We start from the raw sequence: 27597 nt of genomic DNA, 5'->3' as shown, positions 1-27597 counted from the left end.
CCTGAACGCTTTACAGTTGCCTACATTGTACCTAAATTTGTCAGTGTGTGAAGTTCAGCAAACTAATTTTGAAGATAATTCCTACATGTTTTATTTCAATAAGATTCATTAAATCAGAACTGTACAATATATTTGATTAGACAATACAAAGTAGTTAATTTCAATTATGAAAAAAAAGGTATCAAACTGACAACAAACAAATACATTATATCCTCAATTTACCACAAAGAAACCATTTAAATTCATATCTATAAGCTGTACTCTAATCAATATTAACTATGTTTCATATTTAGAAGATTCAGTTAACAATTCTAAAGTTATTTCGAATAAAATTCGAAATGATCAGTTAAACAACCCATCTAGTTACATGTATTGCACGGTCCTTGTTTCCCCTGCATAACCAAAATGAATAAACTCTCCCTCAAATAATATTTATTTAAAAAACAAAGTAAGACTTTAATATCAATTATTTTATGTCGTCCTACTTTTAAACACTTAGAAATAAAAAAAAATTGTCAAGAAGTAAGTATATACAAATTGTACCTACATGTAACAGTTTATAACTTTATAAAGCATGACATCTTATTTTTTGTTTCTTTAAAGCACTGTAAATTTTAGTTTGAGCAAACAGATCCAATTCAATGTCACCCCTCTAGAGCACCAGGATCTAAATACATGTCACCCATCTCATATTGCACTAGGATCTAAATCATTTTCACCATTTGCTCAGGACTACATTCACATTTTACATTATGAAACTTGATCTAATCTTATTTTGACCTTAATAAACTTGAACGGGTCAAATCATGAACTGATTTTATAGTCTAAATCTATTGAATTCTAATATTGGCTTGTATCAGTTTTTACATGAATGAATAAGTTGACGCAAAAGTTTGTTAACATTTTCGCGGAACTGTCATGTCTACAGATTACACTTTCTCAAATTTGTTTATACTATATGTCATAGATGACAACAAAAACAAATAATCATACTTGTACTGAGACATCAATAGATGTAAATATAAATGTTTATTATACATGTATAAAACTTTTCATACTATATGTATCTGCATCGTTACATCGAAGCTACCAATTCTGGCTTTAACTTGACAGGAGAGCGAGCCCCTATTGACGGCCTTGGTGAGCTGTTTTGAAGCTCTCAACTGACTTGGCGCACACTACCTCTTCTTCCAGTTGGCTCCAATGAATCACAGTTTTGACGAAGAATGTGTTTTTAAATTGCTCGGTTTCACAGTTTTTTGTTTCAATAGCCTTAACCAAGTTTATCACTTTCAAAGTCTGAAAAGCGTGTCGGCTTGATGTTCCTTTTGGTAAAGATTGCTTTTTACCAAGAATTTGTCAGGTTTGATAGCTGGGACCATATCCTCAACCACTTTGTACAGAAATACTACTCTTTGGCTTGTTCTTCTGAATTGCCGGTTTTCAAGTTCTTGTCAGTTTAGCATGTTGGTGACCGATGCTTCATTAAATCTATAATCCCCTGTGATTTTTTCTGAACCTGAAATTATACAAAAATCCATAATAAAACTACATGTACATGTACGTGTTATTAATATTAATTAATATCGATTTACTAGAACTCTACTGTCAATATCTACTAAACATTGTAATCAAAAAACTATTTTTCACTTTGTTTCTTATGTGTGATAGCTGAGTCATCATGTCAGACATATATATACACTGTACATTTATGTGCTGTTTTAGCTTTTTAATGCATAGTATTTCAAGTAAGACTTTAACAAGTGTCATATATATGATTTAATATTACAATCTACAATTATACTGCTATAAAGAGAGTTAAAATACTGGCAAAAACAATAACTTGTCACAGAGGCATGTTTAAAATATACTTTTTATAAATATTTTCGTATTTGATTAAAAAACAAGTTAAGGCATCACCCCTACTAATCCAGTGTTGGTACATTTCTGAGGGTACATTATTCCAAAAAACATTGGTAAATTAGGAAAAAGTGTATTAGCCTTTTATAATTTTTAACACTTTCCATTTTCATCAGCTCAGAGACGGCTAGCTTTTTAGAAAAGCTATTACTTGTGTGAAATTTGAATCAATCAAGTGTACACCTACATCATAACATGGTGCATGTATGTCATCAAGTATATTATGTGGTGCTTTTAAATGTTTCTCAATTTTATATTTGATATGAAAATATTGAAGATATACCATGTATTGACTGTCTGTTAGTTTTGGTAGGTTCGTTTTTACACTACATGGGCGCAGCCATATTAATTTCATACAGAGGCGTACTTTAATTATATAATCTTAAAACGTTTCGGATTTAAGTTACGGTTTTCTATGGTGAAGTTAGAATGATCATACTATTAATTAGTTTTCGTATTTAAAAAGAAGAGATGGTGTTAAAATAAAAATAACCAAATCTACATCTTGTAGATCTTTATCACGCATCTCGTTCCCAAATAGGTCATCAAAATGTCGCCCCGGCTATGGGGTGCGGCTGCCATGTCAGACTACTGAATAATGATCAATTTGTTGCACATTTCATACACTTTGTTATTAAATTGGGGCATATAACACATAAGATTGAAATATTCATTGATAGACTTATTTAGAAATCAAACAAATTAACTTAAATAGATCAAGCTTGTTCCACGTGTCACTGGTGCTTTTTCTCAAGGTTAACTTGACCATCTTCTGTAGTACATTTTACGTGAAAAGGCGAGATGGTGTGGTTCTTTTTTTGTGTAAAATAAGTTAAGACGATAAAATAAAACACAAATTAATTAAAATACTTACAGCTTTTCAACGAATCAGGCCAAAAATACTCAGATTCTTCTCTTGATTGCGGTCATCACTTCATGTACAACAGAAGCCACGCGAATCTGATATCGTCCGGCGGGAAATCCTGTTATCAGTTGCACAGCTGGTGCTTGGTAATACGATTCATCCACGATAGTAAACATTCTAGTCTAATTAGTTGTTTGGTAATCTACTAGGGACTTTTAATGAAGTACTAGCCAAACTAGTAATCTTTACTAGGTATTTTTTTCAGTGCTATTTTGTCGTGGTTTTACCACATTAAAAACATACTATAGGCAATATGTCAATTATATTTGGTGTATGGAATGATTATAAGGTGACTGTCTGGGTGGCAGGGTTCATGTGACATTGACCTCATTTTCATGGTTCATTGGTCAATGTTAATTTTACATAGTTTTGTCAGTTTATCAGATACTATAAGCAATCTGTCAATTATATTTGATAAATTGCGGTATACATGCATAATTCGTTTTCTGGAATTCCACCCCTTAAAAAATTCTGGATTCGCCGCTTGTTACAATTAAAAGTGTCACATACTTTTTTGTTCGTTATTCATCATTGGTTAAAAGGTGTTCATTTTCTAGTGATATATATCGAATTTGAAAAAAATTATTTTGCTTTTAAAAATTTCAGTCTGAATTTTTTACCTTTTACAACTGAATATTAGCATTATATTAACTTGTGACATACATATACCTTTATGGCAGAAGTTTTTTGTGATATTTTATCCTCGTATTATGGGTTTTCGTGCTATTTAGAATGCATTGTGACGTCACAATTCCCATTGAAAAGACATGCATAGTACGAATTCATATGACGTACGAACAACATATGATCTGACGATATGTGGAATACTTTTAAAAAGGAATTTTATTGTGCCCGTGTAATATATAAAAGCCATATTTTCCATGTGGATTTTGTGTCCGTGTATTATGAGCCTTGATTTTTAAATCCTTTTGGATGTGTTCCTCATTTGCAGAAGGAAGGTACAGAAAAAGAAGAAGAAAGTTGACCGTAGGTACTCGTTGCTCTCCCCTGTACAAACTAAGACTTCCAATAATTTCACCACAAATGAAATCCCCCGACAATTTTAAAAGTTTGTAACATATCACCACAACGTCGTCTTTTGTAAGCATAAAGAGTAGAAAATTTGAGTACTTTTAATCTTATTTTTATACATTTCGCACTACTTTATTACATCTGGAATTAATTTATTGCTCTTTGCACAGATTTTTTTTGAGGCACTGGCTACGATTACCCGCAAAAAGTAACAATCAATATGATTAGAAATAATTACATTACATGTATGTTTCATTATAATACGTTATTTTGATTGGCTAACAGCAATCTTGCGTCATTCTGAAATTTATCTTCATTTCAACATGAAATGTAACATTCATGATAACACGAGCTTCCACAATCACAGGAATCAGAAATTCTATCAATAAAATTCTGTAAATAATAAAGTCGACTCTCAATAGAGCTACTAGGCTCTATTGATGGTCGACTTTATTATTTACAGAATTTTCTTGATAGAATTTCCGATTCCTGTGCCACAATAAAGTGCACAGGTAAAAAAAAGAAAAACTTGATAGAAATCGTGTTTTCATGATCCTAGCAAAAAAATGTAATTATAAGCATAAGTATTGAATGCTTCTTTTAGTAATTTTATAGGGTTGTAAAAGCGTTGACCGTGCGCACATTTTTAGAACGCGCTTCATACAATATGTACTTCAGTCAACACTTTTACACCCCAATAAATTTACAAAAAGAAGCATTCAATTCTTAAATAATTATTGTTACATCCGAAACTAATTGCCAAAATGTATTTCCGGACAGAGACCTGATTTCATACAGAAATTGCTGGTTACAATTTTATCGTTTTTATTGTTACCTGTAAACTTTATAAATTAACATAAAAGTCTGTCCTTTGCAGATGTCTTTACTAATCATTTAAGTGTAATTTCATGGAAAATGAAAATCTCATTTGTCTGTTATCTTCAGAACACTGCTCATTTACAAGCCCCCAAGGAGCAATTTTTGAAGGCCTTTCACAAATACTTAACATCTTTGCGCAATCAGTTTCTTTGTTGAAATAATGAGATGAAACATTGAACTGTTATCAAAAATTATGAGCTAACCTGAGAAAAATTGTTAAAGGCATGATTTTACATCTCAAAACTTGAGAATTTTTGTGGGATTGTAAAAAAAATTTACTTATACAAGTAAATTTTTGAGAAAATTAAGGGGAGATTATTCAAACATTATAATTAACTTATATAAGTATATTTTATTTACTTCTTCAAGTAAATAAAGATTACTTGTACAAGTAGTACCCCTGACTGTTGGTGGATAGTTGTATTTACTCTATTCTTTACTATATTCTACATGTTCTAAATTGCACCATATTTTCAAATGTGTTAAATATTATCAGAAGTCCATTACTAGAGTAATGGACTTTTGATATTATGAATGTGTGTTTATTGAGTAAAACTGTTTCAACAGTAACTGTTGTTGTGTCAAACTGATGTCTGTATTTATGCGACTATTAAAAAGCACTGTATTGGTATTTTTTCTTTCTCATTTAGCCTATCTATGTTAGTCATGGAAGTAAAGGACAAAATTAGATATTTTATTGCCAAATGTGCAAATATAAAATCACTACAGACTTGTATCAACAACAGCAGATGGGCCTGCAGAGACAGAGTTACCTCCCCTATTCAGCCTAGAGAAATATTGTCATCAGCGTTTCAGACTTCAATTGTTATTATAATATTCAGTGTAAATAATTGCCATGGTTGGCATGGATATGTTACGATGCAGTCTGAACCAAAAATTGATGCAAATAGCGATAAAGAATTTGATGAGGATTCAGAGAAATCAGATGATGTCGCTGTGGGAAAAGAAATGCTGAATACCAATAATTTGAAAAGGGATGATGATCTGTCACCATGGTTTTATTTCAATTTGAAATGGATTACTGAATATTCGTCTCAATTTGGAGAACAATGTCTTCCGTTCCAAAAAACAGCAAACTTTTACTGTATTGATAAAATGCCACTAAATAAAGCCAGGAATTGGCATGAAATTGATAAGGAAACTGGCCAAGAACTTTGTAAACAAATGGATGAGCATTATAAAAAGTTAAAAATGAAACAGGAAGAAAAGGTCAAATTACATGAAAGCAGACTACCACCACCCTTCATGAGACCTGCAAGGAACACAGAAAACTTTATTGAAAATTGGTCACAGTTGGTAAAGAAGGTTGAGAATGAATTAGGAACAGTTTTATTGGCATGTCCTTTTGGAAGTCAGAGGTATATTTTAAAAGAATATTAAATTAAAGTGAGGGCTGTCATGGTTTTCTTGATTACCTGTTTACTAGGGTAATTTCTTTATGATTATTTTATTAACAAGGGTATTTTTATGTGATCATTTGATTCCCAGACCCCTTCTTGATTATTTGATTACCACAATTTGAGAAAAAAATATTGATTACCAGGACAAACATTTAATGATTATTTGATTACAATGACTAAAATTTAATGATTATTTGATTACCGGGTACCCCCCATGAGGACCCTCTAAAGTGATACAAAATTATACAGTTTTTTTTTCACAACTATGAAAAATTGTTTATTAAATGCTAAGATTTAATACATTTTGTAGATGATTAAAGAAATATATTAATCTTTCATTGCATTTTGCTTATGCGAAAGGGTTAATAAATTTATAATTGAAGACCTTTCTCTGTTTTACTTTAATTTCATTGGTTCTGTGAGAGTGAGTGAACATGTCTTGTATTTGTTGTAAACTTAAGGAACAGGTATTCTATGTTGTTTTAATTCCAGCATGAACGAATGTTCCACCATAATGACTGTATGTGATATATTGGATAATATAATTAACAAATAACTCATGGCAATATGATGCCTCATAACTGTTCATTGACATAAAAACAAATCTCCCAAAAAGTATATTGACCAAGGGTCAACAAAGAGCATGTCTAAAGTGAATCCTGACTTAATAAAGAAACCTTTCAAAAGTGAACACAAGACATACAGTTAATAATCAATGATAAATTAACCTGTGTAAACCAAAAACCTGTCTAATCTGAACAAGATCTTTTGTCTCTCAGGTGGTTGGTTTAGACAGGTTTAACTGTATTTCCATTACGGCGCTGATTGTACGATGTTTTACTTTGAAGGTACAACTTAGATACAGAGAAAAGTGATATGGACATGTTTGTTATATACCAAGCTGATACAAAGTCATTACTAGGGTTTGATAAACAACCTCCTCAAACTGTTAAGGTATTGTATTTAATAATAGGATAGTCAAATATTTTATTACCTCATGGTTTCTTAAATTCTTCAGTTTAGTTACAACTACTTTACTGTATAAACATGATAAAATACATTTAAAAACCACTAAACACTGATAGTACTGGAGTTTTGCTATACTTGAAAAAAGGAAAGACTTTAAGGTGGTTTTTGATATTGTACATGTTGTATCAGAAAAATGAACTTGAAGGCCATACAGTGACCTATAGTTGCTAACTTCTAGGTCATTTGGTCTCTGGTGGATAGTTGTCTCATTGGCAATCATACCACATCTTCTTTTTTTGTCCCCTGTGCAAAGTGTTGCGTGGGACATGGAAATACCTGCCGGCCATCCGTCCGTCCGGCCGTCTGTGGGTCCGTCCATCCGGTTTTGTTAGCGCTCTCACATGTACAATTCTTGCCAGATTTTTATGAAACTTATATCATAGGTTTATATCATCAATTTCTTAGACGAGTTCGAAAATCAGTGCCGATCAATTATTTTTGAAAGAGTTATGCCCCTTGGAAACATTAATTTTATGGAAAATTGCATCGTTAGCACTGTCACGTGTACAATTCTTGCCAGATTATGAAACTTAAATCATAGGTTTATATCAGCAATGTCTTGGACAAGTTCAAAAATCAGTGCCGATCAATAATTTTTATACGACCGCAAAAAATTTTTTGTGGTCGTATATTGGTATGACGTTGGCGTCGTCGTCGTCCGGCGTCGTCGTTGTCGTCGTCGTCGTCGTCCGGCGTCGTCTGGCGTCGTCCGAAGACACATTGGTTTTCGCACTCTAACTTTAGTTTAAGTGAATGGATCTTTATGAAATTTTACCACAAGGTTCAATACCACAAAAGGAAGGTTGGGATTGATTTTGGGGGTTATGGTAATAACAGTAAAGGAATTAGGGACCAAAAAGGGGCCAAAAATAAGCATTTTTGTAACTTCCAGACATAACTTGTGTGTTAGTGTATGGATCTCTCTGACATTGTACCACAAGGTTCCATATCACTAAAGGAATGCTGGGATTGATTTTGGGGGTAATTGCCTCCAAATTTTAGGAATTAGGGGCCAAAAAAGGGGCAAAAAACAAGCATTTTTCTAGTTTCATGACAATAACTTGTGTGTAAGTGTATGGATCTTTCTGAAATTGTACTACAAGGTTCCATATCACAAAGGGAAAGCTGGGTTTGAGTTTGGGGGTAATTACCCTAAACGTTTAGGAATTTGGGGCCAAGAAGGGGCCAAAAAACACATTTTTTTCTAGTTTCCAGACAATAACTTGTGTTCAAGTGTATGGATCTCTCTGAAATTGTACTGCAAGGTACCATACCACAAAGGGAAGGCTGGGATTGAGTTTGGGGGTGATGAATCATAATGGGGGTTCAAAAAATTTTGGGGGGGGATTTATTTTTTTTTCCTTTTTTTTCTTTTTTTCCTTTTTTGTTTCTTTTAAAAATTTTCCATTTTAAGTTGGTTATTTCTGATTTATATTTAAAATCAAATAATAATGATATGGTAGGAGATACACACCAAACAGGATGTGTAAATTATTATATAATAAGTATTGTGCAATAGCAAGAAATTTTCAATTGCACAGTATTGCACAATAGCAAGAAATCTTCAATTGCACAGTATTGCGCAATAGCAAGAAATCTTCAATTGCACAGTATTGCGCAATAGCAAGAAATATCCAATAGCACAATATTGCACAATAGCAAGAAATTGTCAATTGTACAGTATTGCACAATAGCAAGAAATATTTAATAGCACAGGATTGTGCAAAAGAAGATACTTCCTATAAATTGCTTATTTCTTGACCAATTTCAATGGGGTTTTATTCTTGATTTCATGGGGTTCTTTAATATGCTGAATCTAACCGTGTATTTAGTTTTTGGATTTTGGGCCCCGTTTTTAAATTGGTCCACATTGAGGTCCAAAGGGTCCAAAATTAAACTTTGTTTGATTTCATCAAAAATTGAATTATTGGGGTTCTTTGATATGCCGAATCTAACTGTGTATTTAGATTCTTAAATTTTGGTTCCGTTTTCAAATTGGTCTACATTAAGGTCCAAAGGGTCCAAAATTAAACTTAGTTTGATTTTAACAAAAATTGAATTCTTAGGGTTCTTTGATATGCTGAATCTAAACATGTATTTAGATTTTTGATTATGGGCCCAGTTTTCAAGTTGGTCCAAATCGGGGTCCAAAATTAAACTTTGTTTGATTTCAACAAAAATTGAATATATGGGGTTCTTTGATATGCTGAATCAAACCATGTATTTAGATTTTTGATTTTTGGGCCCCGTTATCAACTTTGTCCACATTGAGGTCAAAAGGGTCCAAAATTAAACTTTGTTTGATTTCATCAAAAATTGAATTATTGGGGTTCTTTGATATGCCCAATCTAACCGTGTATTTAGATTCTTAATTTTTGGTTCCGTTTTCAAATTGGTCTACATTAAGGTCCAAAGGGTCCAAAATTAAACTTAGTTTGATTTTAACAAAAATTGAATTCTTAGGGTTCTTTGATATGCTGAATCTAAACATGTATTTAGATTTTTGATTATGGGCCCAGTTTTCAAGTTGGTCCAAATCGGGGTCCAAAATTAAACTTTGTTTGATTTCAACAAAAATTGAATATATGGGGTTCTTTGATATGCTGAATCTAACCATGTATTTAGATTTTTGATTTTTGGGCCCCGTTATCAACTTTGTCCACATTGAGGTCAAAAGGGTCCAAAATTAAACTTTGTTTGATTTCATCAAAAATTGAATTATTGGGGTTCTTTGATATGCCGAATCTAACCGTTTATTTAGATTCTTAATTTTTGGTTCCGTTTTCAAATTGGTCTACATTAAGGTCCAAAGGGTCCAAAATTAAACTTAGTTTGATTTTAACAAAAATTGAATTCTTAGGGTTCTTTGATATGCTGAATCTAAACATGTATTTAGATTTTTGATTATGGGCCCAGTTTTCAAGTTGGTCCAAATCGGGGTCCAAAATTAAACTTTGTTTAATTTCAACAAAAATTGAATATATGGGGTTCTTTGATATGCTGAATCTAACCATGTATTTAGATTTTTGATTTTTGGGCCCCGTTATCAACTTTGTCCACATTGAGGTCAAAAGGGTCCAAAATTAAACTTTGTTTGATTTCATCAAAAATTGAATTATTGGGGTTCTTTGATATGCCCAATCTAACCGTGTATTTAGATTCTTAATTTTTGGTTCCGTTTTCAAATTGGTCTACATTAAGGTCCAAAGGGTCCAAAATTAAACTTAGTTTGATTTTAACAAAAATTGAATTCTTAGGGTTCTTTGATATGCTGAATCTAAACATGTATTTAGATTTTTAATTGTGGGCCCAGTTTTCAAGTTGGTCCAAATCGGGGTCCAAAATTAAACTTTGTTTGATTTCAACAAAAATTGAATATATGGGGTTCTTTGATATGCTGAATCTAACCATGTATTTAGATTTTTGATTTTTGGGCCCCGTTATCAACTTTGTCCACATTGTGGTCAAAAGGGTCCAAAATTAAACTTTGTTTGATTTCATCAAAAATTGAATTCATGGGGTTCTTTGATATGCTGAATCTAACCATGTATTTAGATTTTGGATATTGGACCATAATAGGTGAATGTCCAATTTAAAATTTTTAAGTTCTTAGACCACATTCAATCTGTGTTAGAAACCTATGCTGTGTCAAATATTTAATCACAATCCAAATCCAAAGCTGTATCAAGCTTGAATGTTGTGTCCATACTTCCCCCAACTGTTCAGGGTTCGACCTCTGCGGTCGTATCAAGCTGCGCCCTGCGGAGCATTTTATTAATGAATAATGCCCTTTGGAAATATAAATTATAATGGAAATCACATTGCATTTGCTCTGAAGCCTTCATTTCTCTTAAGATATTAATAATAAAAAGTTTTAAAGATCAGTTATTGCCCTTGTACCTTGGATAGATAAAATATTTGCAACACGGGGGACATTGGAACTCTGTTCTTTTATTATGTTGAAATGGAACCTCATATGTTGGTCCTTAACTTTAAAAGCAGAATTTAAAATTATACAATACATGTATATGATATGCAAGTCATTAGAAATTGCAGAAGTTTTAACATGCTTAATATGGTTTTCATTTTTAAGCTTGGAAAATTGTTTGATACAATTGTCTTTTAGGATGTCAATGGTAACTCAAAAATATTCACACTAAAAATATTAGTACAATGTATCCTATTTATAAGCATACAAGGTTACTTGTTTAGATATTTTATCAACATTTTACAGAGTAGTGAGAGGGAGGCTTTAGATTATACAGTACATGAAGTTTACAGATATGGAGAGTTACTATTGGCAGGAGACCATAGATGTGTAGAGACTTTATTTTTACAAGAATCATCATATGTTGCTTCTTCTGAAACTATCAAACAACTTTTATTGAAAAGGCATTTATTTTTAAACAGGTATGCAACAGCTCCTTGGTTCCTGGGAGATATACAGGAACAAATATGAATATGCCATCCTGGCAATGTGCATTATTTGTTGAATGCTATACTTAAATATGTAGCTTTCACATTTATGGTTTAGTCTTTGACTGCCACTGGATTTTAGAGCCTTCAAATTAAATTTTAAGTTCTAACTAAAATAAGGAGTAGTGGTATGATTGCCAATGAGACAACTCTCCACCAGAAACCAAACGATGGGATTTATGCATCTATAGGTCACTGTGCAGCCTTCAACAATGAGCAAAACCTATACAGTATAGTAAGCTATAAATAACCCTGACATAACAAAAGGTGAAACAAGTAGACCAACGGCCTGATTTAAAAAACGAAAAGTAATACTGTGACATGGGAGTGTTTCATCTCAGCAGTTTTACAAGAATGGCAAAGTGCTATTCTATATTATGAAATTCTTAGAGCAAGAAAGAAATTGAATGTAATATAACAAGAGGAAATGTCTGTAAAAAATTTTGATGTATAATAATAAGGGAATATTAATGTGGTTTATGTTTGCAAATGAGACATTTTCCTCCAATGAGCAAAGGACGAGGATGTAAACCACAGAAAGCCTTCAACAAAATACATACCGTTTTGTTATTAACTATAGTAAGCCTTTATTTTACGTTGTTAAAGTTTATCAGCAGGCTTTGCCCATATTGTTCAGTGATCGTACATTCAATTTCTAGAAATTGTTTTTATTTTCTTATGAAAAGATAGTGACAATGTATGAATACTTTTTATTTGTAATTCTAGTACATTTTATTTTTATTTACACATAACAAGTTGTTTCTATTTGACTTTTTGTTTCAGTTTATGTCTAGATAAATATTTAAGAGATGCTTTAGGTAATAAAGGACTTAAATTATTTGAGAAATGGACTAAAGATAAGCCATATGATCTTCAGATGACTGAAAGACAATCAAAATTGGCATACATAATCATTAGGCTCTTACAGAATGCAAAGTAAGTTTCCAGCTTCATTCCATCTTTTTTCACTATAAACACTGCTCACATTTCTGAATTATGTCCCCTTATACAGTCAAACATTCTGTAAAGTTCACCTCTTTTGAGTGAAAACCATTCTTGTCATGTCACCTTCTTGTCCATCTGCAGTATTATAAAACCTTTAATCATTTTGAACATCAATTCAAAGGGCACCTCTCTTATAAAGTAAGTTTGATCTACTCTTAGAGGTGAATTTTATATGCAGATTTGAGTGTATGTTGAATATACTGGTATATATATTTGAATTTAAAGCTAATGTACAGGTTAAATGAGTACTTTATTAGTATCTTAAGCTTGATTGTGGCATCTTTGTTAAATGTTGTATTTTTGGTTTGATGTCAGTCAGTATAAAGGATACTGTAAATTCTAAAATTATTGCAAGCATTTATTATTGCAATTTTGTCATTTTAGACCAAATGCGAGTTTAATTTATTGCGATTACTACCCTGTCACATTTTTTGCAATAATAAAAACCACAATAATTTCGGAATTTTTCAGTAATCAACTTTTTGTGAATCAATATATATAAAAGAAGACATTGGGTATACTTCAATGACATAAGAACCAACCAACTTTACAAATTACAGCCTTACAGTTTTCGTCTCTGTTTTTGGCCATTAATAGTTGTAGATATTAAGCTGATATTTGGTATAAAATTTAATAATGATGAGACAAATTTCACATATAAGTTTTGCTCTTGTTTTATTTTTTTTGAGTCAGCTTGAAGTTTTGAACTTATTATAGTCATTCGACTAAGAAAGTTAAGTTAAAACAACAGTTTTCTTCTCCATTTTCTGTTGTCATTGCAGACAATGAGTTGATATTTGGCTTATAATACATGATGTATAGTGATTTAATAGTTAAAGATTATGTTTGAGTTTCATTATGGTTGACATACATTGGACCTAATTATTGCAATTAAACACAAAATTTTTTTTAAATGAAAGTGTTATTTACTCTGTTTTCAATCTGGAATTGGGGTTTTAATTGTATAGTCACTGTTTTCAGATCATGACCTAAAGGAGTAGGCCCAGTAAGACCCCTTTTTGGCCTCAAAATATAGCAGTTTTACAAAATTGTTAAAATGTAAGTTTTTAGCTATTTATTGGAAAGAAGAATACTTCTGTTACATAAATATGGGCTGTTTTTGACAATACAATGCACATGTATCGGGTACTAGCATCATTAAGTCATGCTAAATTACTGAAATATTCGAAATTTTAGCATTTTGGTTAATTTTTAGACGGTTTCCGTCTGAAATGGAAGTGGCCGCATTTGTGTTCATTCTTAATATTTAAATGTAAGTTGTATTTGATGATAATACATAACATATATAAAGGTTAAGAATGAACACAGATGTGGCCACTTTCATTTTTGACAAAAACCATCTGAAAAGTGACATATTATGGCATATTTGATAGATTTTTCATATTTAAGCTTGAATTTGAGCGTCTTTAATGACTTAATCAGTTCAAATCTTTCACAGAAACTGATTGAATCGACTTAAGTAGACACTTAAGTGTTTGAAAAGTGTAAAAAATCTTTCATCAGATGAACTTGAATTTTGAGGCCAAAATCGGCCCTTACCGGACCTACTCCTTTGGCATGAGAACACACTTATTTCGTAGTGCATTTCTTTTAGACAATAAATTCAAATTAAAAAAATCGCACCTGCTCTATCTCAAAAAGATTTTTACAGTGTAGTGTACTACTATTGATACAAATAATATCAAAATTATAGAAACTTCTACCAGCTCTAACTCAAAATATTGACAATTCTGTGTTAAGGGGGGCTAAAATTCAGTTTGACAGCTTCAGACATTCTAATTTTTGACCTTTTTTAACTGGACCAAATCACTACTTAACATAAAGATTCAGCACCCAAATTTTTTTAACATGTAATTTCATCCCCTTACTTAATATTTCATGCATAAAATATTAAGAAATAAATTGGAAAAGTGTATAAAAAAAAAATGCAAGTTATACACTGTTCACACTAGGGACTATATTTGTAGACAACGAAAACCTAAGGACGATAACTGTGTCCTTGGACCATTTTGCCTATTTGTCTTCATGAAAATAAAGGTTCTCCATTGTTAGTCCTTATAAAAGATTTGCTGTCTGTCTTTAATTTACAAATGCAAGTTTACTTGCTCGTATTCAGCCATTGTTGTAGATATTGAACTGATTCCTGGTACATAATTTGTAATGAGAAGATTCAGTTGGCTGCATTACAGCATATATAAGTATTTAGTTTTTTGATAATACCCGTTTTAAATATATTTAATGGAGTTTCCGAAAAAAAGGCTTCCTGCAACAAATCTGGACCTTTAAAGGGATAGTGTTTTTTTTAGGGGTTACTAATAAGTATATTGTTTATGTATATGTAAAATGTGTGATGAAGATCTGAATTTCTTTCTATTCTTGTCATTTTTAGGAATGTTGTTGATAAAGAAGATCTTCAAGTTTTCAGATTAAAGGAATCACCAGAGAGAAATCTACTAATGTCACTTAAGTCAATGGAAAATATACCACCAATACAATTTGTTCTAGATGAAATCAATAGGTAATTGTATTTTTAAAGTAGTTTTTTTTAAGTTCAGTGAAAAAAATCACAATTTGTTTTCTTTCTATCCCAACAGAATACAGGTACTGTAAACCAACAAATTTTTGCAACAATCATTTATATGACTTTTGAGAGTAGAAAAATAAAGCAAATATAAATTGGCACAAATATGTAACATTTGGGTCCATCCTTTATATAAATACATCAAAAAAATTATGAAAACCGTGAAAACATAAATTGCCTCGAAATCGACTGAAAAGGGCTATACACGAAATACAGTATCTGCTAATTAAGTTAGTTTACAGATTTTTGGCAGAAAGCAATTTTCAGAACATAACATTTATTTTCTATTGGTCTAGTTTGACAAATGGGATTTTTTTTGGAAATCGAAACATAAACTCACTTTTACCAATATTACAAGAGTGCACACGCTGAAATGTCTCGCCTTCTTTACTAGTCATTGATACTATGTTGATAGTCCTAAATATAAAGCTTTATTACAACTGTCACATAAACTAAACATTAACCTAGTAAACTAAACATTGACCAATGAACCATGAAAATGAGGTCAAGGTCAGATGAACCATGCTAGGCAGGCATGTACAGCTAACAATTCTTCCATACAACAAATATAGTTGACCTATTGCTTATAGTTTAAGAAAAACAGACCAAAACACAAAAACTTAACATTGAGCAATGAACCTTGAAAATGAGGTCACGGTCAAATAAAACCTGCATGACTGACATATAGATCATAAAATATTTCCATACACCAAATATAGTTGAACTATTGCATATAGTATTAGAAAAAAAGACCAAAACTCAAAAACTTAACTTTGACCACTGAACCATGAAAATGAGGTCAAGGTCAGATGACACCTGCCAGCTAGACATGTACACCTTACAATCATTCCATACACCAAATATAGTAGACCTATTGCATACAGTATAAGAAAAACAGACCAAAACACAAAAACTTAACTATTACCACTGAACCATGAAAATGAGGTCAAGGTCAGATGACACCTGCCAGTTGGACATGTACACCTTACAGTCCTTCCATACACCGAATATACTAGACCTATTGCTTATAGTATCTGAGATATGGACTTGACCACCAAAACTTAACCTTGTTCACTGATCCATGAAATGAGGTTGAGGTCAAGTGAAAACTGTCGGACGGGCATGAGGACCTTGCAAGGTACGCACATACCAAATATAGTTTTCCTATTACTTATAATAAGAGAGAATTTAACATTACAAAAAATCTTAACTTTTTTTTCAAGTAGTCACTGAACCATGAAAATGAGGTCAAGGACATTGGACATGTGACTGACAGAAACTTCGTAACATGAGGCATCCATATACAAAGTATGAAGCATCCAGATCTTCCACCTTCTAAAATATAAAGCTTTTAAGAAGTTAGTTAACGCCGCCGCCGGATCACTTTCCCTATGTCGAGCTTTCTGCGACAAAAGTCGCAGGCTCGACAAAAATTGTGAAATCTCTCTTGATTGGTAGAAGTAATCTCCCTTTTGATTTAAATTTTTTTTTTATTATTTTGTAGGTTTTGGATGTAACCGTCAGATTAAGATAATTTTCACATGTCACCGACTTGTTTAAATATGCATAGATCATTTAATCATTAGAAGTCCTGTATGAGTTTAGTTGTTGGTCTTTGTAAGCCCTATGTAAAATTTAGGATTAATGCTTTATTAATTTTTCTTTTAAGGTTAAAGAATTATATAGATGAAAATAAAGACAAGGTTCCTGAAGCATCAGAAGAATTAAAGCTGTTTATGAATGATTGGATATTGACTCTTAGAAAAGAGAGATTTATATGAATATATTATAACATGTTTGGTGAAAAAAAAATTGTGATAATGATCTGTGATAGACATTCTTATTATGGGGTCATCCGTAATTCTCTTTCAATATTTCCGAATCATAGATGTAGTGAAAAACAGTACTGTAGTTGAAAGTTGCTGCCATCAATTGGACAGTCATAAATAAAGTTATACTCAGTCTGATATTTGCCAACGAATTAAAGCTTTAAACTGAAGGTTATTCATTACTTATACAATTCAAATTTTGATATCGCAATAAAACTACTATTTCAGAAATACTAGTTGTATTAATTTTGTTTTAAAGTATGAATCAATCATGGATTTCACCATGTTATTATGGAGGCTCACTGGTTAGTTAGGACATGATAATTGTGGATTTGATGTTGATTAATGGACAATAAAAAAAATATTTTAAGACTTTGTTCTTTACTTCCTTCTTTAAGTAACAGTCAAAATTATTTAGCTGATTTTTCAGACCTTATCCATTAGTAAAAGTAGGTTGTTATTTTAGCTCAATATTGTTTTGAATGAACACGAACTATTAAATTAATTTTGTTTATTCTGTTGTTGAAATTGGTCAAAGTTAGCTCCCTTTTAATTTAAAAATAAATTAGTTTGTTGTTCCAGATTTAAGGTTTTGGGATTCACCTAAACTGACAATGTTTTTCTCATGATAAAAATCTGCTCTATTCTCATCTTAATTATGTACTGTTTAATTAATTATTTATTTAATGTCAATAATGCTACATCTGTGCATTCATAAACACAGATGCAGAGTCAAAGGCTGACAAAATAAATATCTTGACATCCAGACTGAGAGGCTACCATTCTGACTTCAACAATGAGCATGAACCACACATCAAGGCTTCAAGTGAACCAATTTCGACCAATTATCTAAGCATTTGCTATACCAATGAGCATGTTTGAAATGACTTGCAGTGCCTAGCTGAAGCATCATACCAAAATTTTAGTACAGCTATAGCAATATGACATGAACCATTACATATAGTGGAGCAGGAAGTATTTACCCTTCAGGAGCATTTGAGATCCTGTATGTTTTGTGTGTTAAGTGTTCCTCAATATTCTTTAATGATCTGTATAACATTTTGTGAACTACTGTTTGTTTTGTTATGGTTATCTTGTTTTTGTTACTTTTGCCTTCACATTATACCTTTGAAGAGGTGATAACATATATATATATTCTAACTAAACAACCTAAATAAGGATCAATCTTCCAAGAGACTCAAATCTATTTTAAAATATCCAATTTGAAGATATTATCCAAGGGCATTTATCTTGGTGAGGCATCTACCCTTTGAAAAACTCCAACAAACTTGATAAAAAAAACCCTCATATAAACCAACAAAATTTGTTTTCAATGAAACAAAGGGTTACACAAACATTGCCTTATTTGGAGTATCTTTTCTGTAGTATGAACATTGAAATACAGACTTTAGCATCTGTACTACAGTATTTAAGTTATGGTAGTACAGAATGTTATGGTCAAACTGGCATAATAACAATATACTATATAAATCAATTATTATTTTTCTTTATTTCTTCACAAATATTTCATTTTGTCTTGTGTTGAAAACAGTTTATACAATGAACTTAAGACATAAAACATGAGGTGACACAGACAATATTAAACAAAACTGTCTGACTATAGAATTATCTAAAAAACTTTACAACACATCATGATCAGCTGTCATAAGACTTTGTGTTGCTCTAAAATGCAATATAGATATAGAATTAAAATAGTCTAAAATATGATGTAAGAAATACAAGTTTCAGTAAGATGTTATAAAACAATGAAATTAAAAAATAACAATATATATATAAAATTCTTAAAAAGCAAATATATCACAGTATGCTTGCTCAAAATATAAAACGTAGAAAGTGTTCAAGATAGTCTTGCTTAATAGTAAACTAAATTTAGAGTTGTAACATGATTAAACCATAGATTTTCTTCTGATTCATACACATGATTATAGTTTATACATGCCAACATATATTATAATTTGGTTGTCATAGCCTGATAAGAACACAGAAAACTTAAAAAAAAATTCTGATTAAAGATTTTTGTTTTATGTTTGTTTTAATCAGTTTTCCTTATTTTATGATTGATTTGTTTAAATTGATTTATCAACTGTTCAATGGTCAGTAAGGCTATGACAAACTATTTTTTTTAAATATAGCCTGATAAAAACATTGATTGCACTGAATATGATTTTATCAGGTCAACTTAATCCATGATTGAAATTTATCATGATTTGACTTTCTCAAAAAACTAAAATCTTCAGAATAGTGTCCATTGTCAAGAGGCTTCTTTACACTGTCACTGGATTTCCACTGCCAACATTTTGGTATTCTGTGTTGTACATTTTTGGTGCTGTCATTACAGATTTAGTTCCTGGTGCTAAAAATAGACAAGATATTTAAAAAAAATATTGGAACAGAGAGATAAACATTTGAATAGAACATTATGCATGATATTGTTGTGGGTCACACTTTTTTACAAATACTAAAAGTATTTTCAGACAACAACCAGTACATGATAAATGTAATTGGCTGATTTACTTTCACAGTGATTAAATATTGTAATAATCAAGTACATTATTTTATATTTTGTATTCTAATATGACGTTCTTCAAACGCTTTGAGTACACACCCTTGGTAAAATTCAAATATATTCATATGTCAGCTGATAGGCAACGTAATGATGTGTTTGGGCTTTTCCAATCCTACTCCCACGTCGTATGCTTTTTATGAAAGATTTACCTCACCTCAGATGGTGTAAATGACACAATTAATCGATGACGTAAAAATGTAAGGTTTTTACAGGAAAATACATGAATGGGAAACTGAAAGTCGTCAAAACATGAAAACATAAACAAACAATGGTAAGAATTTGTATAATGTCCATATCTTCTTAAATGAAAGTAAGATATTCAATTTTCTTGATCCAAATCTGTCTTAGAATGTTATTGTATATCATATAAGAATCAATTTTCTTCATCGTTTACGACAATATTAATAGTGTGTTCAATTACTGGAACATTTCCCTTCACATAGAGCGCTCCTATCCAAATGAATCGCTGTCTGTCCTATTAGAATAGAAATAATTCATGAGGGCTTGAATTTATATTGATTTTACCATTGGTTAGCCCTTTATGCTGATATTTTACCCCTCGCTGTCGCTCGAGGTAAAATATTTAGCATAAATGGCCAACCCGGGGTTCAAGCCCCCATGAATTATTTCTTAAATGAAACATGGTACTGCAATTTTTTTTCCCTCATATACAATGATTTTAAATTTTGATTTACTGTTAAATCCCTTCAATTTCAAAACATAAAGTGACAATATATCCATTGCAGGCTAATGTGACACTAAGCAATTTATTAATCAAAACCATGACATTTTAAACCAAAGCATTGATAACCTTTTTCTATAGCATCTCCGTTTTTTCCCATAAATATTACATCATTTCATATTTCAATAGGATGTCAGTACTTCAAATGTCAGAGCTAATTCATAAACATCATGAACATGTTCAAGGTTAACTGATTGAATGATTGTTTGTGTTTAATGTGTCTTTCAGTACTCATTTCTATTCTCAACAAGAAAACTTACAATCCTAGTCAATTAAGACCAGAAGCTGTAAATGAGCAACATAGACACCTTAGCCACCAAGGCCCACAAGGTTAACTAATTAGTTATAAGAGGTTGATAGTAAACCAACATTTTGTGTGGTAATGTAGTAAAACTTACGTGGTAGGACCCATGGAGTATCTACAGGACAATAGAAGTTTTCTTTAGCTTTAACATCTGTTGGTTGGATAAAAGATTCTGTGTACAGTGACTTGAGGCCTCCATGTGGCACTGGCAGTAAGGATTTAGGCTGGCGAGGTATTTTTGTCCTTGATTTGAACCATGTGGGATCTATCATAGGTAACTGTTCTCTACGTACATTATCTTTTGGTACTGGACTGAAATTAAATGTAATTTTATAAATAAAACATACCATTTAAGAATCAATATGTACATATATGAAAGAAATACATGTATGATCATAGACTTTAAGTTTAAAGTATCCTAACTTTCTTCAGACCTAACTGCCATTTTCATAATACTTAATCACATGTCAAAATGCAAAACCCAACATTCAAGTAGAGTAACTGCAGACATTATAACAAATAACATGTACTGAAGGAATTTAAGAGTTGTCTCCCATCTGACATCTCACAATTTCATTAAGTCCATTGTGTAAGATAATCAGATGTGCCAGGACAACAGGAATATATCTTCCTGCCAAATTTAAAGGGCCCTAGCCTAATTCCATCAAAAGTAGGTCATCCAAAATGTAGATGGACTTACCGGTAGATCTATAACTAAATATCATACACTATATTAGAGTTTTTTGGAAGGACTGAATGACAGGGATTGGTAACAGTTTAAGTCCCAGTCCCTGAATGATATAAGCATAAAAATATATTTAAAAAATAAACAATTGTATACCAGAGGCTTTGGATGGGGTTTACAGAGTAGAGAAAAATGGTAAAAAAATCGCAGAATAAAGGGCACAAAAAATAAAGAACAGAGAATCATGGGGTGCTAAAATATAAAGAATAGAGAATAATAGGGTGCCAAAATATAAAAAATAGAAAATAATGGGGTGCTAAAATATATAGAAAAGAGAAAAATGAGGAAAAAATATAAATAGACAAAAATGACATAGAAAATTAAAGAAATTAAGAATACAGAAATGGACCCCCATACCACTCCGATGACTTACTTGTGTTTATTTCCATGTCCCCATGCTTTAGGATAATCCTCACAGTCCCAGTAAGTGGCTACATCTTTCTTGGGATATTTTTTCAATTCATCTGGTTTAAATGATCTATGGTCTTTTTGTGTTGTTGTGAGGTAAGGGTCCATTAGTGTAAGCACACCCTGGTCTCTCACATAGAATGGTTTTGCCTGGAGTTTTGGATTCTGTGTTGATCCTTGACCATACTTTTGGTAAAAGAACAAATTTTAATTTTAAAAGAAATACCATTTAAATTGGATCATTTCTGTTCCTAAATTTAAAACTAGTATTGTTTTATATCAAAACTGTATAATGGTATAAATATAAAAATATATTTAAATGTCATTTATCTGGAATTTAGATTTATGCACAAATCATGTTCACTCAGACTGAACTTTGCATTTAACTTGTCACTGGGCATTAAACATCCATCCATCATCATCATCATCTTTGTTTTTGGTGGTTTGTATACTTTTTAGACATAAACATTTACCACTCTGTTCATAAAACTAAGGAAAATGCATTGTGCAACTAAACAGATAAGTTTATTATTTGCAATTCATATTTTCCTCTTGTATGCACTTATTTTTCTTAAATGAAAATAAAAATCTTTAAATTTTAGGTCATAACTTACCTTTGAAGGTCCTTCAACATGGTGGTCCCACTGTGTGTACGTTTGTGGGATGTTCAGACCAGCTGCATCGTCAAAATGATATTTTTGTCTTACTCCTGCTTTGTTTCTAAATTCCTCTTTAGTCTCTGACATCTGATTGCCAGCAGACAGAGGCTTCCTCCAGCCTCCTTTATCCAACTAAAATGGCAAATTGAGTTCAATTAACAACAGAAAGTGAATTCATGTAACAAAATGTTTGTTGACTTTCAGATCTCATTCTATGTCTTTTTTGTGTTATTTGGTTGCAGTCTCATTGATGTATACCCCACATATCTTGTTAACAACAAAAAAAATAATATATACATATTATCAAATATATTTAGATGATCCAAAACAGGTTTTAGTTGAATTTCCACATAAAATAAGTCTACCAATATTTGTTTCTGAACATAAGCTAGATTTCTTCTTAATGTACGTATATATATATTTTCAAGAAAATAATGTTATATATGTGAAGGCAGACATTAAGAAGAAATAATATACAATTTATAAACATATATATATACATGTACAAGTCTAAATTGAAAACAACGTTCAAACCTATGATTGCGTTGGATAAAAACCGCAATTTTTATGTGTGTGCATGCAAAACAAATTTCTTGGAAGAGGGGTCTAAATACAGTACAAACAACATTTTCCAAAAGACCAAAAAAGTGAAAAAGTATATTTTAACAAAACCAATTTGACTAGCAGGTCGAACAACAGATGTTCTTAAACCCTACTGACTGCCATGGCGATTGCCAAATAAACGGATCACCAGATGTAACAAAATGGATCTTAATTATTAATTTAATACCAAACAGAAAACAGTAAACTTGCCGAAAAGATGGTATACCGCAAACATAAGGTGCAAAAATTGGTACACCATATCGGGATTTCGAAATTAATGTCTCTTCAGTGATGTTAGGAATCAAAACGGTATTTGGAAGGCCATATAATTTACCTCAATTTAGGATTGACTTTTGAATATGTATATATATGTTTATTAATTGTATATTATTGTTTCAGTAAGCCAGACTTTTCATTGTTAACATCTCTAGCCCAAATTAGTTCACCTTTTCTGCTAAATCTTTAATATAGTTGACTTTCCAATGACCTGGAGCTTTAGTATGGACAGTATTATGAAATGGTCCATATGGATATTTGTTATCGTGGGCTTTCCCAGTGGTGGTCTCAAAGTGTTGATCTCTAGTAACTTCATCCTGTTTGGCAAGTGGAGGAGGAAGTGGTTCTCTTATTAATGTCTGAAATAATTAAGAATTTTAATATTATACATTTTAAATGAGTGATCATATTTTAAAGCAGAAAAAAGATTACATGTAAAAAAAATAGTATCTTTACATTTTGTACAATTAAACATGTTCAAATGGAGTATCATAAGGTATCGAATAATATATCATAAATACTCAGGTTATCCAATCCAGTAAATAGACAAACTATTAAGCAATGCCATATTCTTCTTAGCAGTGTGCGCTGAAATTTGGCTAATTAACAAATAGCCATGAGGTGTATGCAAGCGAATGCATATTGCATACCCTCACTGTATATGTTCACAATGACGGAAATATGTTTTAACCATGCATGTAACTGTGGTTCATTATAAAAAAAAGTATGAGACACATTTGAAAATAATGTGGTGCCTTGCTTCTTGGATATACTAGCTAGTTTAAGGTTGTTTTAAAGTCATTAATAACAATGAGCCACAGTCAGTTCATTTAAACATCTAGATCAGTTTGTAAATATATTAATGTGTTTTTATTCTTTTTTGGAAAAAAATTTTTGTTGATTGCATTTAAAAAAAAAAAAAAAAAATTTCTCAAGTGTCTGATGTGCTGATCATGATTTGACATTCGGTGAAGATACCCTCATTTTTATGCCCTTTGTGCTTGTGAAATCAAACTACCTTTTGTATTGGTGCTAATTTTATTCATCTGTATATGAGATTAGGCTCCTAAAAAAATGTAGGTAGGAGAGTAACTTAACTTTTTTCTCCTCCTGAATATGCTTGAAACATTTCCCATAGGGTACTGAACTTTAAGCATGCAACACTTCTGTTATGTTTTAAGGGAACTAAACCTATGTACATCTGTACTTTACTAATTATAACCGAACACTAGCATATCATAATAATAATAATAAATACTTAAAGAGGGTAACATCAATATAAGTACAATACTAATCTCCCACGAGGCCCTTTGAATAACTCAAAATATATCATAATATATACAACTTTGTTTCCTTAACATATTTACACTTGTATGCCATTACTTTAAATCACACAAGTTCCCGTAAAATTTGACATTACAATTTTAAAATAAAAATGACGTCATAATTAAAAAGTGATTGTTGCTAGACGTCAAAAGGTTATTCGGAGACAAAATTCAGCTAAATACCAAAAGTGTAAATACGTTTGTTAATAAGGTCCCCTATAAAGTAAATAAGGGTCCAAAGAGCAATCAATCAATCTCGATTCTTTGTCAGTACCGATTTACAATATTTAACATTACTCTTGGGTTCATTATGCTGACATTATACCTGGAATTCGGAATCAGGGAAATAATAGCCAGGTCTGTGATGATGTCCGACACCAGTCGAGGTTTGTTGCCAATCTTGACGAGGCTCATATTTAATCTCCTTAAAACTCATATTAACGTTAGAGTATGCCAATAAAACAGATCGTTTAACAGTTTTTACTTCACAAACAGACTACTATATGCTCGTTTGATGTCCTTAATCGACCATTTATCGTTGTTATTCCCTTTAATTGTTTGAGATTCCTTCCGTTCCTCTCTACTGTGTATCTGTCGCCATGTGAACCAACAGGAAGTGAGTATGGTTGAAGCAAGGGACGATACTCGTGTCGAATTAACTTTTACGCGGGAATTTCTTTTTTTAAAAGTGATATTTATCAAGGAACAATAGAAAGTAATTTTTAATACGTGGAAAAATAATGTATATAACGTTAAATGAAGAAAAAAAGTCGAATATTTGTTATTGAGAATTGTTACTGAAAAATATACTTAAACTTTTATTTCTGATGGAACTTTATCAGAGACAAATATCATAACAAGGAACTGTATAGGCTAAATTTAGATAAACATTGTCAAGTCCTTGCCTTTAGGGAACGACCATTTAACAAAATATTCTGATCCCCAATTTGATGAAAAAAATATTGTGGTCAAGCAGATGACAAAAAAAAATATTAAATTTTGAAAAAAAATATTTGATTGATAGAAAAACTTAAAAAAAGATTTCTGACTCAGACAAAAAACCATAACCCCCCTTGAAGTTAAATGGTTGCTCCCTTATGTATGACAATTGGCAATATTGAGTCTTATAACTGTACAGCTTATTTACTTTGCATTGATAATTTTCTATTATAATATTCACCGAGTTAATTGTACATGTACAGCATATATTTGAATTCCCTAAAAATATTTGCTTGTAAATTAAATGTCTTTATACCAAACACGGAAACTAATATAGAAAAAATAAAGAATAGAGAACATAGGGGTGAAAAGTATAAAAGAATAACATTACCGTGGATAATTAAAGAATTAGGTAATACGTACATTGCTGATTACAGAATTGAACGATGCACAGAGTAAACAAATCGTAGGCCCCTATAGTTGCAGACAAATTTAAAAGCAAAATAATTTTCATTAGACTGACTTTACATAAGAAGCGTAATTTTCAAAGATAAAGACACACGCCCCAAAAATTAAAGAATGCAAAAATGAAGGACCAGTACAATCATTGAAGACCCTTATACGAGATCTTAAAAAAAGGCCGATGATTGAAATCGTCAACTGACTCCTTGTAAGCCGTTAGAGCCCCTAAATACGATTTTTATTTGATTTTGGCTTTAACTTCTCAAAATTCCACTTCCTCATACAAGGTGATAGGACGTGCCGCTGGAATAGGTCACATTTTCCAGCTTGAAAATACGTGAATAGGTGTGGAAAACTGTCAGAAATATATGATAAGATCAATAAATGAAAGGCCCTGTAATTTTTTCACAGCCCGGAAAGTCTCGCCGTAAGTAAACATTACTAAGGAATCTGAGCCTCAAATCTGAGCTCCGAGCAAAGGTGATATTTTTCTCGATTATGCCGGAATGTGATTCTCCTTCGCTCCTGTGATCATAATTAAAATATGGTTAAGGTTAAATTTTTACCTATGCAATATATGAAAAGATATACATTTTTAAAATCTAAATTATATGAAAAGGATGGGGTAACAGAACCCCAGCGACACCCCCTATCAATTAAGTATTGAAGTCCCCCCTCCAGAGCCCAGACATAACAAGAACAAAATGAACGTCTACAAAAAAGTCATTATGATTCGGTTGGTTAATCGACTCCCCAGTAGAGGAGTGATTGCCCTCAAATCACGAATTTTGACCAATTTTGATGTTTTTACCTTCTATCTTGAAAACTAAACTGTAATAGATAAACACAGACGTTTATCAGCAAACACGATTAGCATCTGTACATATAAACAGGTATCATGAAGAAATCTTCAACTGACTCTAAATAGAGTTCAATTAATTGACTTATTATTGGAGTTGTTGCCCTTGAATGACGAGTCTTACCCATTTTGTGTTTTTGACTGTTGACAAAAATGAAATAGATGTCTAGATGGCATGTCAGTAACTGCTAGTAGTCCTTTGTTAATTTATGTATCATTGTCATTTTGCTTATTTTCTTTTGTTACCTATTCTGACATCGGACTCGGACTTCTTTCAAACTGAGTTTTACTGTGCGTATTGCTGTGTGTTTGTTTATTCTACATTGGCTAGAGGTAAAGAGGGAGGGTTGAGATCTCACAAAACATGTTTAACCCCGCCGCATTTTTGCGCCTGTCCCAAGTCAGGAGCCTCTGTCCTTTAATTTGTTAGTCTTGTATGTTTTTTAATTTTAGTTCATTTATATGTTTTGGAGTTTAGTGTGACGACTATTTTCATTGAACTAGTACACATTTTTGTTTAGGGGCCAGCTGAAGCCCGCCTCCGGGTGTGGAATTTTCTCGCTGTGTTGA

General features: G+C 31.7%; 2 protein-coding genes and 1 long non-coding RNA gene across 3 annotated transcripts; 1 reads left to right on the top strand and 2 right to left on the bottom strand.

Moving 5' to 3' along the window:
* Positions 1 to 417: 417 nt before the first annotated feature.
* LOC127704439 (uncharacterized) lies at positions 418 to 2267 on the bottom strand. The gene is made up of 2 exons (XR_007983276.1): positions 2204 to 2267; positions 418 to 1519 (listed from the first exon to the last, which is right to left on the bottom strand). It is a non-coding gene; the product is annotated as an uncharacterized LOC127704439 (long non-coding RNA).
* Positions 2268 to 3560: 1293 nt separating this feature from the next.
* On the top strand, positions 3561 to 17490 carry LOC127704668 (uncharacterized). Its single transcript, XM_052208807.1, has 7 exons — positions 3561 to 3946; positions 5407 to 6135; positions 7026 to 7131; positions 11441 to 11616; positions 12466 to 12618; positions 15098 to 15226; positions 16959 to 17490. The coding sequence occupies exons 2-7, from the start codon at positions 5414 to 5416 to the stop codon at positions 17068 to 17070; spliced, it is 1398 nt and encodes a 465-aa protein (XP_052064767.1). The 5' UTR covers positions 3561 to 3946; positions 5407 to 5413; the 3' UTR covers positions 17071 to 17490.
* Positions 17491 to 18609: 1119 nt separating this feature from the next.
* LOC127704557 (uncharacterized) lies at positions 18610 to 25385 on the bottom strand. Its single transcript, XM_052208647.1, has 6 exons — positions 25093 to 25385; positions 23613 to 23801; positions 22519 to 22695; positions 21870 to 22090; positions 20846 to 21063; positions 18610 to 19492 (listed from the first exon to the last, which is right to left on the bottom strand). Exons 1-6 carry the CDS (start codon positions 25201 to 25203, stop codon positions 19404 to 19406), a joined length of 1005 nt encoding a protein of 334 aa, XP_052064607.1. The 5' UTR covers positions 25204 to 25385; the 3' UTR covers positions 18610 to 19403.
* Positions 25386 to 27597: the final 2212 nt, after the last annotated feature.

This window comes from Mytilus californianus, unplaced genomic scaffold (genome assembly GCF_021869535.1).
Source record: "Mytilus californianus isolate M0D057914Y unplaced genomic scaffold, xbMytCali1.0.p SCAF_6, whole genome shotgun sequence".
Taxonomy (NCBI): domain Eukaryota; kingdom Metazoa; phylum Mollusca; class Bivalvia; order Mytilida; family Mytilidae; genus Mytilus; species Mytilus californianus.
The sequence above is the reverse complement of the archived record's forward strand: the minus strand, read 5'-3'. Positions and strand labels throughout refer to the sequence as shown.